The 14,928-nt window shown below is 33.0% G+C and overlaps 1 protein-coding gene across 2 annotated transcripts; it reads right to left on the reverse strand.

Annotated features, from left to right (window-relative positions):
• Positions 1 to 428: 428 nt before the first annotated feature.
• On the reverse strand, positions 429 to 12,630 carry LOC141283417 (mitochondria-eating protein-like). Of its 2 annotated transcripts, XM_073816701.1 has the most exons (12): positions 12,509 to 12,630; positions 10,014 to 10,119; positions 9,746 to 9,861; positions 9,493 to 9,611; positions 8,462 to 8,557; positions 7,006 to 7,140; positions 6,696 to 6,927; positions 5,454 to 5,612; positions 4,007 to 4,182; positions 3,720 to 3,843; positions 3,472 to 3,531; positions 429 to 1,807 (listed from the first exon to the last, which is right to left on the reverse strand). In XM_073816701.1, the coding sequence occupies exons 1-12, from the start codon at positions 12,593 to 12,595 to the stop codon at positions 1,751 to 1,753; spliced, it is 1,467 nt and encodes a 488-aa protein (XP_073672802.1). In that variant the 5' UTR covers positions 12,596 to 12,630; the 3' UTR covers positions 429 to 1,750. The 2 variants fall into 2 exon arrangements, with proteins under 2 accessions (XP_073672802.1, XP_073672801.1); XM_073816700.1 differs by lacking the exon at positions 429 to 1,807 and having other exon boundaries at positions 2,797 to 3,531.
• Between the last annotated feature and the right edge of the window lie 2,298 nt (positions 12,631 to 14,928).

Consider the following 14,928-nt stretch of genomic DNA (forward strand, 5'->3'; position numbering starts at 1 on the left):
ACCCTGGACCACAAAACCAGTCATAAGGTTAAATTTGACAAAACTGAGATTTATAAAAAATCAAAAAGACTGAGAAAATCACCTTTAAAGTTGTCCAAATTAGGTTCTTAACAATGGATATTACAAATCAAAAATTACATTTTGATTTGTTTACAGTAGGAATTTTACAAAAAATCTTCATGGAACATGAACTTTACTTAATTTCTTAATGATTTTTGGCATAAAAGAAAAATCTAAAATTTTGACCCATGCAATGTATTTTTGGCTATTGCTACAAATATACCCCAGCGACTTAAGACTGGTTTTGTGGTCCAGGGTCACATTTATGTTTCCCTTAAACAATTTAAAACCATTAGTTTTAGGTACTGGTGATTCACACTCACACATATCTGTATGTTTAGACAAATTTATTAAACGATGTAAGATAAAGTACTTTAATTGATAAAGAGCTCATAAACATGACAAAATTAGGAGAACAGACTGAGCACCTTACAATTATACTGTGAGACTGAGATTTTGAACAACTCAGAACACTGCAGTCTGATTCTTTTACTGAAAAAATAGCACCAACATTAGGAATTGCATTTTGTAAAAGATTCTTTTAGTGTCTATAGATTATGTGCTACATAGAAGAAACTAATTAATGACAGTCCAGTAGAAACACTTCACATACAGCACTTACATTTAGAGTGATGACAGAAATACAGATCTCATTACAAAAGAGCCAATTAATATTCTCCAAGGAATCTGAATTACAAAAGTGCTGGTGTGCAGGTGTGACCTATAGAAGACAGATTTTCTATTTTTATTTAGATAACAATCACATATATATGTAAAAACACAGCATACTGAAAAATAGAAAGAATAGCACCTTAAAGGACTTGTTCAGTTATCACAGACAAACAAAGCACCTTATCAAGCATATACACCACCATTCAAAAGTTTAATAAACAATTAAAATGTTGAAAAACACAAACTTTTTTTAATTGTAATGTAATGTGCAATGGCCCTGCACTGCAAAAACTGCTTTTCTTATTTAGAGTTTTGTCTTGTTTCTAGCCAAAATATCTAAAAAATCTTAAAGTCAAGGTTTGTCTAGACAAGAAAAATTATTTTCTTGTTTTCAGAAAAAACAAGTCAAAATTAAGTGAGTTTTTGCTTAGAACAGGGTAAATAGTCCGCCAGTAGGGTAAGCAAAAAAAATCTTATTTCAAACATAAAACAAGATTATCTTTCTTACCCCATTGACAGATTATTTTGCTTGTTCTAAATAAAATCTCAATTAATTTTGACAATAATTTTTACTTGTTTAGAAAATCCCTCTTGATTTAAGAATTTTTAGATATTTTGACTGGAAACAAGAAGTTTTTTTTTTGCAGTGTGTTAGACACATTGAGTAAAATGTTAAACATATTTAGAGAGCTGTTCCCTCACTTTGAGTGACAGATCAGTAATATTGATCAGTATAATGCATATTCATGGTGCTGATCTAATACAATTAAGGTTTAACTGGCCAATCATATCAAGTGCAGTCAAGTCAAGTGCAGTCCACTTTTTCTCTTGTAAATAGTGCTTCTGTTTAAACAACAAATGAGTCATTAGTAAAGGTAACTGTTTTCCACTTTAGTTTCTAATTCACCCCACACATAGAAAAGAATACGTTAAAGCTGAAAAAAATATTTTTATGTTTTGATTAATCCACTTCTGTTTGGTTCTGTATTCAGCATGAAGTGAGGTCAGGTGTCAAACTTTAAAGTCGAATACTTGAGAGACGTCCAGGGGAAGGGCTTCGACTACGACTGGCCATCTGACAGGAAGACAGAGACAGAGAGTGAGACAACTTAAAAGATGACAGCAATCAATTTGAAAGAATACCACAGAAGAATGAAGAATTTGCAAAGAAGTTGTACTAACCCTCAGACTCAGTGAGGAAGAAGCATGTGCAAGAAAATGAAGAAAACTTAATTTCTAAACTAATAGGCACAATAAATTGGATAATATTATGTAATACTACATTGTGGACTATATTGTTTTTTTATATTGTATATATTGTTTTTGTGTCTGTGTGTGTGTGTGTACTTACGAGTTTAGGAATAGTTTGCAGCAAAATTTAAATTCTGTCATAATATATTCACTCTCTTTCTAAACCTGTGTGAAAGAGGTTCAGCAGAATATCTGAGCTGCTCTCTTTCACACAGTAAAAGTGGATCAGGGGTTGTCAAGCTCCAATTAACAATAAAATAAAATGTAAAATATAAAAATATGATGGCTTTGTGTGAGAAACAGACTGGCATAGAGTGTTCACACTTGTAGTTCGGTTTGTTTGGTTCATTTGGTCCAGGCCAAAAGGAAAATTATACATTTGGTCCTGGTCAGCTTAGCATTCCTACTGGCATTTTTTACAGCGAACCTAAAGATACCAAACCTAAAGGCAAAGTGATACATTCACAACCTGATCGGTCAGGTTAAATGACATACGTTTTGTGACGGAGCTTAACGAACACTCCAACCAAAAGAAAAAGGAGTGTTCGATGTTTGTCTTGTTTCCAGCCAAAATATCTAAAAAATCTTGAATCAAGAAGGATTTTCTAGACAAGTAAAAATTTGTATCTTGTTTTTAGTAAAAACAAGTCAAAATTAGGTGAGTTTTTGCTCAAAACAAGCAAAATAATCTGCCAATGGGGTAAGAAAAAAAAAATCTTATTTCAAGCAGAGAACTAGATTATTTTTCTTACCCCATTGGCAGATTATTTTGCTTGTTTTAAGCAAAAACTCACCTAATTTTGACTTGTTTTTACTAAAAACAAGACACAAATTTTTACTTGTCTAGAAAATCCTTCCTGGTTCAAGAATTTTTAGATATTTTGACTGGAAACAAGACAAAAAAATCTAAGTAAGAAAAGCATTTTTTGCAGTGTATGCTCAATTTGTTTTGGATAAACTGCTTGTTCTCTTCGTGAAATCATGTTGCTGCTTTTGGTTTTCGCTTAGATGTATTTGGTCCGTGTTGCGTTCATATTTCAATCGAACTGTACCAGGGTTCGTTTAAAAGTGGACCAAGACCCATCTTTCTATCTCGATCTGCTTGTTTGGTGGGCACTAGGCTTCAGATGGCAGCGTTCCCACTTACTCAAATGAAACGCACTAATAGAGCAATCGCTTTAATCGAACCAAACATGACAAGTGTGAACACACCCTAAAAGTGGATGGGGACCAGAGGTTGTCAAGCTCTGGAAACACAGTATAAAATTACTATAAAAATATGATAATATGATATGAATATCTTGAGAGCCGTGGTCACAGTTCACTTGTATGGTATAGAAAACAGCAGCTTAAACATTCTGCTATAATTAACCCCTTTTGTTCCACAGAAACTGTTAGGGTGTGTAATTGATGACAGATTTTATATTTTTAGGTCAACTATCCCTTGAACTGGAAGACTAACTGCTGTAGTTTTCAGTAGAAACTCACAAATGTGCGGCTGGGGCTTCCTGAGCGAACAGGACTGGAGCTACGACTCCTGCTTCTCCACTAGAGAAAAACAAACATCATTTCAGGTTCTTGCATTTAAATTGAATTCATCTATGTTAAAAAGCATTAACAAAACTATCCATGAAAACTGTTTTTTAGAGATGTCTGTTTTTTCTATGAAGTAGGGGTATGTCATGACTACTATGAATGCAATTTAGATTGATTTTGTCTGAAAGGCCTTCACATACCAAAGCTCCTCTCCTAGTGACCGCCTCTCCCTTCAGTATAACAGCGTCTCCCTCCAACAGTGCAGGCCACACGTGATACACTACCAATGGAGCGGTGAACTCAGAGTCAAAACTGCGCCTGTACCTGAGATCAAGTCCAAATGTGATGGATAAGTGTCTCAGTTTATTTAGTTTTTTTTTTCATTGGTAAGAGTTTCAGTGTAATATGCATCTGTAAAAAAAAATCTGTATTTTAGGTCAACCTGTGATGTGTATGTGTGAGTGTCTAATATATGAGCTTCACTCACTTCACATCACTGTAGAGTTCTCCATCTGAGCTGAAGGCCAGGTCCAGCGGTGGGTCCAGAGTTTGCATAGCAAATGCTATTCGACATGCTTCCCTGATGAAGCTGCTGATCAGAACAAAGTCCACCTCCGGAGGGAAAGAGATGCGTGGGTTTACATTCATCGCGTTGATCACATCCTGTAGATGGACATAGGACAAATGGGTCATTGCTGGGACTCAGCGCCTTTTGTGTCCCCATTAAATATCATGATGTTATTGCAACATTATTTTTAAAGAACACTTTTTGAACTTTAAGCATATTTAAACAATTCTAAACATTTAAATGACCAAATATGACCATTTTTCCAAGTTCACCCTGTTAAGGAGAATGGGTTATTCCCAGTATTCTGTGCATTTTGGACATCGTATGTTTTAATCAATTCTTGTGCAATTATGACAGGGAGATGTAAAACATTTGTAAAAAATATTTTTGGTCAATCTTTGGTATATAAATTATAAGGATTTATTTACTAAATGTCTCCACCCTGTTAGATTTTCTAACTTAACAGGGTGGACACTAACATGGACATGTTAGTCCAAGGATATTTTGACCTAAAATCAGCCATTATACTAAGTCTGAGCAAAAAAATGCTAACACAGAAGGTCTGTCAAAATTATACATTTAGAATAAGAATTTCTGTTTACTTTTTCATATTCCCCTTAACAGGGTGGACATGTTGAAGTTGACCACTTCAAATTAGAAGGATAAAATAAGTAAAACTCTCTCTCACCTTCTCCAGCTGTTTTCCCTCTAATGAAATTATGTAATTTCCTTTTCCCAACTTTCATTTAAAGGGCCAGTAGTCGAATATAACAGGGTGGACAATATTTTGAAGAACAAGCTGGAAACTTTTATTATTTTTTAAAATGAAGTTGATAGTTGGAATATATATATAATATACCAAAAAAAATGGAAGGCACAAGCTTGTGGACATGAAAATGGTGATATTTGGTGGGTTAAAATACTGTAAAATAATAATTTTTATAATTATTAAAAATGATGTTGTTGAAAACTTTAAGGCAATAATATGATCTTTACTAGGGACTTTACCAGGATTGACCCAATTACATTTATACTGTATGTTATTCAACAACAGTAAAGGAAAGTGTTATTACTCTTAACTAAAACTACTAAAAATATAATGTTACAATAAATTAAAAAAAATCCATGAAAAAATAATTACCTGGGAAAACTAACTGAAATAAATAATCTGAAGCACTAAAATTACTGAAACTAAAATTTAAAAAGAAATATTTAAAAATGACAAAAGCACCTAAAATTAATAAAACTAAAATAAAATTAAAACTGAAAATATAAATAAAAGAAAAGAAAAAATCTAATCAAAAAAGACAGAGCTGCCATGCTTAATCAAAAAAAGCATAAGTGTTTGGAACCTGGTCAAACGTACATTAACGCTGGTCTGCACATCATACAGGTCCAGATTTCTCACAATGTAATCCACCACTGCATCCTCCAGACTCTCAGGACCAATGTGAGTGGAGGAAAGTGTCTTCCTCACACGTGATTTAAACTGCCGATAGGCCAGCTTAGCAGCCTGAAAAGATTCCTGTTGGACAAAACTATTTATTGTAATACAGCATCTTCCCTGCTGCTATAATATAATCATTTTTTAATTCCAAAAAATGGAAAGAAATATAATTGAATAAAGTGGTTATTTTAGTTTTCTTTGTGTATTAAAAATTATTCTCGTAGCTCCATAACTTTATGGTTAACCTACTAATGTCACTTGGACTATTTTAACAACATCTTTATTTTTCTTTTCAAACCTTTCTGAGCCTTGAACATGTCAGTTGCGTTGCTTTCTATGCAGGGTCAGAAAGCTCTCAGATTTCATTAAAAATATCTTAAATAGTGTTATAAAGATGAATGAAGGTCTTACAAGTTTGGATCAACATGATGGTGAGTAATTAATGACAAAAATTAAATGTTTGGGTAAACTATCCCTTTATCTGTAAACAAGGATTAACAGATAATGTACTCGCCCCTTTAGTATTCAAGATGTTCATGTCTTTCTTTCTTCAGTCGTAAAGAAATGGTGTTTTTTGAGGAAAACATTTCAGGATTTCTCTCCATATAATGGACTTCTATGGTGCCCCCGAGTTTGAACTTCCAAACCGCAGCTTCAAAGGGCTCTAAATGATCCCAGCCGAGGAAGAAGGGTCTTATCTAGCGAAATGATCGGCTATTTAAAAAAAAACGTTTACAATTTATGTTCCTTTTAATCTCAAATGCTCGTCTTACTGAGCTAGACAAGACGAGCATTTGAGGTTAAAAAGCAAATAAATGAACATTTTTTTAAAGAAAATAATCCATCATTTTGCTAGATAAGATTCTTTTTTTCCTCAGCTGTGATCGTTTAGAGCCCTTTGAAGCTGCGTTTAGGAAGTTCAAACTCGGGGGCACCATAGAAGTCCATTATATAGAGAGAAATCCTGAAATGTTTTCCTCAAAAAACATAATTTCCTTACGACTAAAGAAAGACATGAACATCTTGGATGACAAGGGGGTGAATACGTTATCTGTGAATTTTTGTTCTGAAAGTGAACTACTCCTTTAAGTAACTGCTATGTTGTACAATATGTTCTAATGGTTATCACAGAACGGTAATAGATACCAAAGTTATTCTTACCACAACAGCGATGAAAAGGATCCTCTGGACTGTTTCCAGTTCGTCAATGTATTTACGCAGGAGACTCTGGGACTCCAGTCTCTCAGTGGCGTACAGGTCTGAGAAACGGGAGACCAGGCGTGCGTGCCGAGAAGAGCTGGTGAGCTGGGCGCGAGTCGGAGACTCACCCCTCACAGGGCTAACGGAGCGACTCCGGCGGGGAAGAGGACTAGGTGAACGGCTCCTGAACAATCTGGAAGTGAGTTAAGAGAGTATGTTAGAGTAATGTTCATTTGCACTAAGCAATGAGGTGTTTATATGTCAAACGTACCTCTCCTGCAGAATAGTTTTTTCAGCAGTGAGAAACGAGACCTCATCTCGTAGGATTCTGACCTGTCTCTCATAGTCATCAAGTACATCCAGCTTCCTCTTATACAGGTCCACCTGCTCTTGAGCAACTCGCAATCTGACACAAAGACACAATTCAATCATTTAAAGGGGACACATTATAAAGTTTCAGTGCTATAAACAGCTCCTCAGTGTATCTACCAACGTAGAAAATGTGAAAAAGCAGGATCTTATTATAATATTACCACCTTAATCTGGATGTTTCCATCCATGGAACAGCAGTGTATAAGATCTAACACCATGGCACAAGTTCAAGTATAGCATGGAATCTGTTCTGTCTTTGGCTGCACAGACAAGAACAGAACACTATTCAGAGTCCCAGTTTTAGAGGAGACAAGAGAGCAGTGGATTTATTGATTTATTTATTGTATATTACGCTGCTGTCACATCTAATATATCTAATATTATCTATCTAATATAAACATGCAATTTCTTTCCCAGCTGTTCCCGACTGTTTTTGTAACATAAAATTGTGCATATTTGACAGTTTAAGCGCAATAAGACATGAAAGAGAACTTAGATAAGTACTGCCGTGTGACAGCCGAAAACTCAGAAAACCGTTTATCAGAAGTTTAAACTAATATGGGTTCAAATGCTAAAAGATTTAACAAGATAGACATGATAATCAAAACCAAACAGATGCTTTTTAGCAGACTATTTGAGGTACAAGCTGTAATGGACGTGGTTCAATGGTCATCATCATCATAAATCCTTGAAAGTTTTTCAAATTTTAATTTTTTAAAAAACATATGTACATTTAAAACACTATAGTTTGTATTATATCACCTTTTTATCAAGTTACACAAAAAAAATTAGTTAACGCATATGCAAGGGAGTTTCTAATGCCGCGTCTATGGGAGGGACGGTAAATTTGACATTGTTCTCTCTTCCGGCTGCCTATATCATTCTTTCTCAATTTTTTGCTTTGATTTAAAGTCGTGAAAACACTATCGTGAAGTTTTTCTTTTGCTATTTGTGCAAATGGGAATGCAAAAAATATATTTGTGGTACTCTCCCATTCACTGCTCTAGGATTTTACCCAATATGACGACTTCCGCTATGAGAAACCTGTAAATGTGAGAAAGGTCCATAGTACAACTCTATTATGGAAAAAGGGGTGGGAAGCAGCAGCTCATTTACATTTAAAGAGCCATGCACGAAAACAGTGTGTTCCTGCTTCCACTCAAATTAGGCATTTTCAGTGCATTTCAAATGATATGATAAATGATCTGTGGGCAGAAATTTGAGACTTATATTATCTTGTAAAAAGGGGCACTTAAAAAAAAAATTTAAATTCTCAAACATTTTACATTCTCATACACAAATGGTTTAATCCACAAAGAGGAAAAAAAGACTTTTAGACTGGAGTTCTGACTCACTCTGCCTTTAGATGTAGTATTTCATCTTCTGTGGCCAACAGGGTGGTTGCAGATTTATTCTTTGTGGAGTCCAGTTCAATCTGTGTGTCAGCAAGCCTGGAATCATATAAACAATACAACTAACTTTGATTTATTTGTATGGATAAAACATACATAACAAGTCAAACTTTCTGTATTACAGTGTATTAGGATCAGGATGCAGTTAGTAAATGGATATAGCTCTGTTTATATGAACCCTAAACTTTGCAGTCCAATTCACACTTTAATTTACATGCGAATGTATGTATTCTGAACAAAACCTAATAATAAAACAAATGTGTGGCCCTTGACCACAAAACCAGTCATAAGGGTTAATTTTTTTGGCCAAGATACAACTATTTTAGAATCTGGAATCTAAGGATGCAAAAAAATCAAAGTATTGAGAAAATCGCCTTTAAAGTTGTCCAAATGAAGTTCTTAGCAATGCATATTACTAATCAAAAATGACGTTTTTTAATATTATTATCGGTAGGAAATTTACAAAATATCTTCATGGAACATGATTTTTACTTACAATGATTTTTGGCATTAATTTTTTTTTTTTTAAATTGACCCATACAATGTATTGTTGGCTATTGCTAATATACCCGTGCTACTTATGACTTATGAAATATGCAAAGATGCATGCAAATGCATGTAAACAGAAACAGAGACAAAAGAGCTCTAAACGTGCATCATGGCACTGCATGCATTTAAACTTTTCAACTAATCTGAAATGTAAATCAAATCAAGCTCAATCAGATTGTTTGAGGTGTTTACATAAAGGCTTTTCAGTCCAATTACTAATGGACTATTTGTGTTCATGCAAATAGCTAGTGATGAAATTCTCATTCATCTTTTTTTTTTTAACAAATCGCATCCTGATAGGATGTTGCTAATAAATGAACAGAAGTGCATGAAGAAATTCATACAGTTTTTTTTTTTTTTTGTGATCTATCCCTTAACTGACACTCCTAAAACCATTCAGACTTATAACTAGAATTGATACTGACTCCTGTTTAACTGTGTCCAACTCTATACGTGTAGAACACAGCCGGTCTTCGATTTTCTGCAGGTCGCTGTCATGAGCTGAGGATAGTTCACGAATCTTCCGATCTTTCTCCATAGATTCCTGATTGGCACACACAAAAATATACAAGTGCCAACACAGAGATACATACACACATCTGAATAGTTATTTCACTCATGAACACCGCCATTGTACACAAGCAAAGAGCAGCAGAGGATTTTGGATCTCTGACTAACCTGAATGAGGCTAAGGCTGGTATCTGAGGAGACAGATGAAGCTGCAATGGTGAAGCAAGAGCCAAGCCAAGGTAAAAGGCGAGATTTCAGTGTGTCAACACCTGAATAATGTCCCCCTGAGGAAAAAACAGGACAAAGAACCTGCTTGAACATTATTGTTAAACAGTCAGCCAGAGGGAATGACCATGTGACATGCTAGGGGTGAATGAGACACTCAGTACTGTATTTAAATACTGAAGATAAAGAGAAGGGCAGGTCCATTTGTTACCCTCGTGTGCTGTAAGGTTGAGTATGGTGAACAATTGACCCTGGATTTTAGAGGTGAGCTCCACCAGCTCACAGCACCTGTTCAGGTTCTGGTCACAAGAAAACACCTGTGAGGAGAAATGATCAAAAGATGAGATATAGTGAGTAAGTATGCAACTTTAGGTTTAAGAGCGACAAGTAAAGCAGCATTTGTGGAAACGCCCCCAAACTGAGACGTGTTGAATCGGAAAAAACACTTCCTGATTAGGTTGCATGAAAACAATGCCCTTTATTTTTTGGCAATGCAATAATGCTTTGCTGATAGTGACAACTCATTATAATATTCCGAATTCTTCAAATACAAATGTCTTAAGTAGCTCCGGTATATTTGTAGCAATAGCCAAAAATACATTGTGTGAGTCAAAATTATCGATTTTTTGCCAAAAATCATTAGGATATTAAGTAAAGATTATGTTGCAAGATATGTGACCACAAAACCAGTCATAAGGTTAAATTTTACAAAATTAAGCTTTATACTGATGTATGGTTTGTTAGGATAGGACAATATTTGGATGAGATACATCTATTTGAAAATCTGGAATCTGAGGGTGCAAATAAATCAAAATACTGAGAAAATCACCTTTAAAGTTGTCCAAATTAAGTTCTTAACCATGCATATTACTAATCAAAAATTACATTTTGATATGTTTACAGAAGGAATTTTACAAAAAATCTTCATGGAACATGATCTTTACTTAATTTCCTAATGATTTTTGGCTGGTTTTGTGGCCCAGGGTCACATATTTTGTAAAATTCCTACCATAAATATATCAAAACTTAATTTTTGATTAGTAATATCATTTTGCTAAGAATTTCATTTGGACAACTTAAAAGGTGATTTTCTCAATATTTAGATTTTCTTCCACCCTCAGACTCTAGATTTTCAAATAGTTGTATCTCAACCAAATATTGTCCTATCCTAACAAAGCCATATATCAATGGAAAGCTGATTTATTCATGATGTATAAATTTCAATTTCAAAAAAAGTAACCCTTATGACTGGTTTTGTGGTCCAGGGTCACAAATATTGTATTCATTATTTTGAAATATATTTCAAGGTCATGAATCAGAAAACCTCATAAATCAGAAGACATGAAATTTGACCTGTGTGCCTTTGTGACTTTTTAACTGTAATGTAATTTTTAATTACAGAGACACCAACTATCCACTTTTTCCTTCCTGTAAGAGTAGGCGTGGCCATTTGTAAATTGTATGGGTCTGTCATCCGGTCTCATTCAAGTACAGTAATTTTTAGCTGTATAAAAACAGCTCATTTTACGGCTTTATGTCGCAAATTGGTGTATCTTACCATATTATTTTAATGTATTACTTTAATTATCAGCAAAATGGTTTGTAGTGCAAACAGTTTTACCATTTACTAGATTCAGATTACACAGATTCAGAATCCAGATTACTTAAACTGAAAACATGTTTAGCATACAAAAAAAAAAAAAAAAACATAAGTAACGTTAATCTGGGCAATGGTGGACAATAGTAAAGTAAATTAAAAAGTATCTGTAGTTCCAAAGCATAATGTCATACTTTTCACTGCACAACTTTTCATAAATAAAAGTTGTTTGTTTTTTTTACCTTTAATACTTAATTACTTTAACTTGAGTAAAAATAAACAAGCAATAGATTTCTAATGTAATTAAGTATTAAATTAGCTATATTTAATATAAAACGTAGTGCAGTAAAAAACTACAATATTGTGCTTTGGAATGTTGTGAAGTAGTTTTCTAAAGAAAAACACTCTGATAAAGTATAGACGCTTGAAAAGTACTTTTACAACAGAGTAAAAATACTTCACGAAAAAATACTGTCCGCCTCTGATCTGTTTCCAAGACGTTTCTCAACGTATATGAATAAATATTAAATAAAATTTCAATTACCCGTATATGTGTGGTTTAAATTCGCAATATCTAATAATTTAAGAAGATATAACTTTGCTGTTAATTGCTCTACACAAAACGAGAGTATGAAGACCTCCATGACTCCATTCATAAACACAAGCTTGACGGGAGCGCGCACGTTTGCTCTTAGCCTATCAGAAGTGCCCAAGAATGGATTCTCAGTTGTCCTGGCAACGAGCGTCCATAGAAACCAAACTCTAGAGCAAAAGCAATGCAATAAAGTAAATATTCAAACTTAGGTTTGTTAGATAAAAGCACAATGCAGGACACTCTTGTCTTGTGCATATTAATTGAGAATGCTTGGCAACTACTTCAGCATATTATGACCAACAACTGTAGTTTGCTGAGCATAATGTGCAAAACTCCATCCACAAAGTATTTGCATCAAAGAAAACAGTTCGCATACAGCATCTCAAATAACTGGAATCAGTGAATCCTGAATGTAAACATAACTGACTGAACAGTATGCAAAGTGTGTGACTATAGTAAACTATTGTTGTGCTTGATCACAAACTAAGTGCACCTTGAATTATTGATGACTTACGTGATAGTCTTTGTACCAAGCCTCTAGTTTGTCCTGTAAAACACCATAAGGAGATGAGTTGACCAGTCTTCGTAAAGTGTCAGCCATAGCTGCAGATCTGCTGCTGTAATCCTGCTTCAGGACGTCCCAGTGCACTTAATCCAGCGGCGCGGGTGCGCGCTTTGTATTTATACTGCTAGTAAAAGCCCACCATTCACACCCGTGACTTGCACCGAAACCATGGACGCGCTTTTAGTTGTAGCAACGGATGCTAGACTTCTGAGTTTGAGGAAATATAGCTGTATAAGCACAATGTGTACAGCCTGAACCATACGAGCTGTTTGTTTTAACACGGCCTCTTATTATGTTACTGTGTCTCTGTCTGAAGGTGAAGCTCAGTTCTCAGTGATGAAATCTCACACTGTTAAGTGGGTGTCAGATGTCAAGTGCAGGAAGATCTTTATTTACATTCTCGTGAAGAGTTTATGCCTTAATTGATTTTCCGTCGTTTAACGTCATACCACGTGACAGTTACTGCTCGCAAATTAAATTAATAGCAATAATTATAAAAGTTAAATAACATAACTGCAACACCCAGATGTGGGCTACACATAGCTAACTGACTATTTTATATTAAAATGCATACGTAAATATATGCACACTACCAATACGTTTTTGAACAGTAAGATTTTTTTAATGTGTTCTGCTCATCAAGCCTGCATTTATTTGACGTATTTAGTTTTTAATATAACCGCTTTCTATTTTAATATATTTTAAAATGTATTTTATTCATGTGATTTCAAAGCTGAATTTTAGCACCATTATTCCAGTCACATGGTCTTTCAGAAATCATTGTAATATTCTGACTTGCTGTTCAAAAGCATTTATTATGTTGAAAACAGCTGAGAATAGTTTTTTAAGGTTTATTTGATGAATAGAAAGTTTTTTCTGAACATTTGTCTGAAATAGACATCTTTTGTAACGTTATACATGTCTTTATCATTACTTTTGATTAATTTAAAGCAACCTAAATAAATAAATAAATAATAAAGCTTTTTATTTCAGATAAATGCTGATCTTTGGCTCTTTCTATTAATCAAAGAATACTAAAATGTACTCAATTATTTTAAATATTGATCATAATGATAATTATAATAATACATGTTCGTTTTTTTATTTTATTTTTTAGTTTTTTTAAGAGCAAACCAGCATTTTAGAATAATTTCTCGTGATCATGTGACACTAACTACACTAGTAATGATGCTGAAAATTAATAAATAAATTATTAAAAAATGTAATCAAACAGAAAAAAGTTATTTTAAATACTAAAAATATTTACAAATTTTACTGTTTTTGCTGTAGGTTTGGATTAAATAAATGCAAGCTTGGTGAGCAAAAGAGACTTCTTTTAAAAACATTTAAAATCAAAAACTTTGGTAATCTACATACATACATAACTAAAACTAATGTTTAGGCCGGGAAATGTTGCTTTTGCTATCAATAATGCTTTTTACAAATTAAAAAAACAATTTTAACAATAATTAAATAATTTAATTCTGAGGTAATTCATACTTTTAATTTCGAAAGAAAACGATATTTGTAGTACTTATTTATTTTGTTAATATATTTTTTTCCAGTGTAAAAAGAAAGTTTAACTAAAAAATCTGAAAGAAAAAATATAGACATAATAGAAAAAATATCATAGCATAATTTCTTTTGATTTTCATTTGAAAATGAATGTTTATGCAGGGAAATGTTGCTTTTGCTATCAATAATGCTTTTACAAATAAAAAAAAAACAATTTTAACAATAATTAAATAATTTAATTCTGAGATAATTCATATTTTTAATTCGAAAAAATATATATTTGTAGTATTTATTTATTTTTTTAATATATTTTTCCAGTGTAAAAAGAAAGTTTAACTGAAAAAGCTGAAAGAAGAAATAAAGACATAATAGAAAAAAATATCATAGCATCGTTTCTTTTGATTTTCATTTGAAAATGAATGTTTATGCAGGGAAATGTTGCTTTTGCTATCAATAATGCTTTTTACAAATTAAAAAAAACAATTTTAACAATAATTAAATAATTTAATTCTGAGATAATTCATATTTTTAATTCGAAAAAATATATATTTGTAGTATTTATTTATTTTTTTAATATATTTTTCCAGTGTAAAAAGAAAGTTTAACTGAAAAATCTGAATGAAGGAGTAAAGACATAATAGAAAAAATATCATAGCATCGTTTCTTTTGATTTTCATTTGAAAATGAATGTTTATGCAGGGAAATGTTGCTTTTGCTATCAATAATGCTTTTTACAAATTAAAAAAAACAATTTTAACAATAATTAAATAATTTAATTCTGAGATAATTCATATTTTTAATTCGAAAAAATATATATTTGTAGTATTTATTTATTTTTTTTTATATATTTTTCC

This window comes from Garra rufa, chromosome 13 (genome assembly GCF_049309525.1).
Source record: "Garra rufa chromosome 13, GarRuf1.0, whole genome shotgun sequence".
NCBI classification, from domain to species: Eukaryota; Metazoa; Chordata; class Actinopteri; order Cypriniformes; family Cyprinidae; genus Garra; species Garra rufa.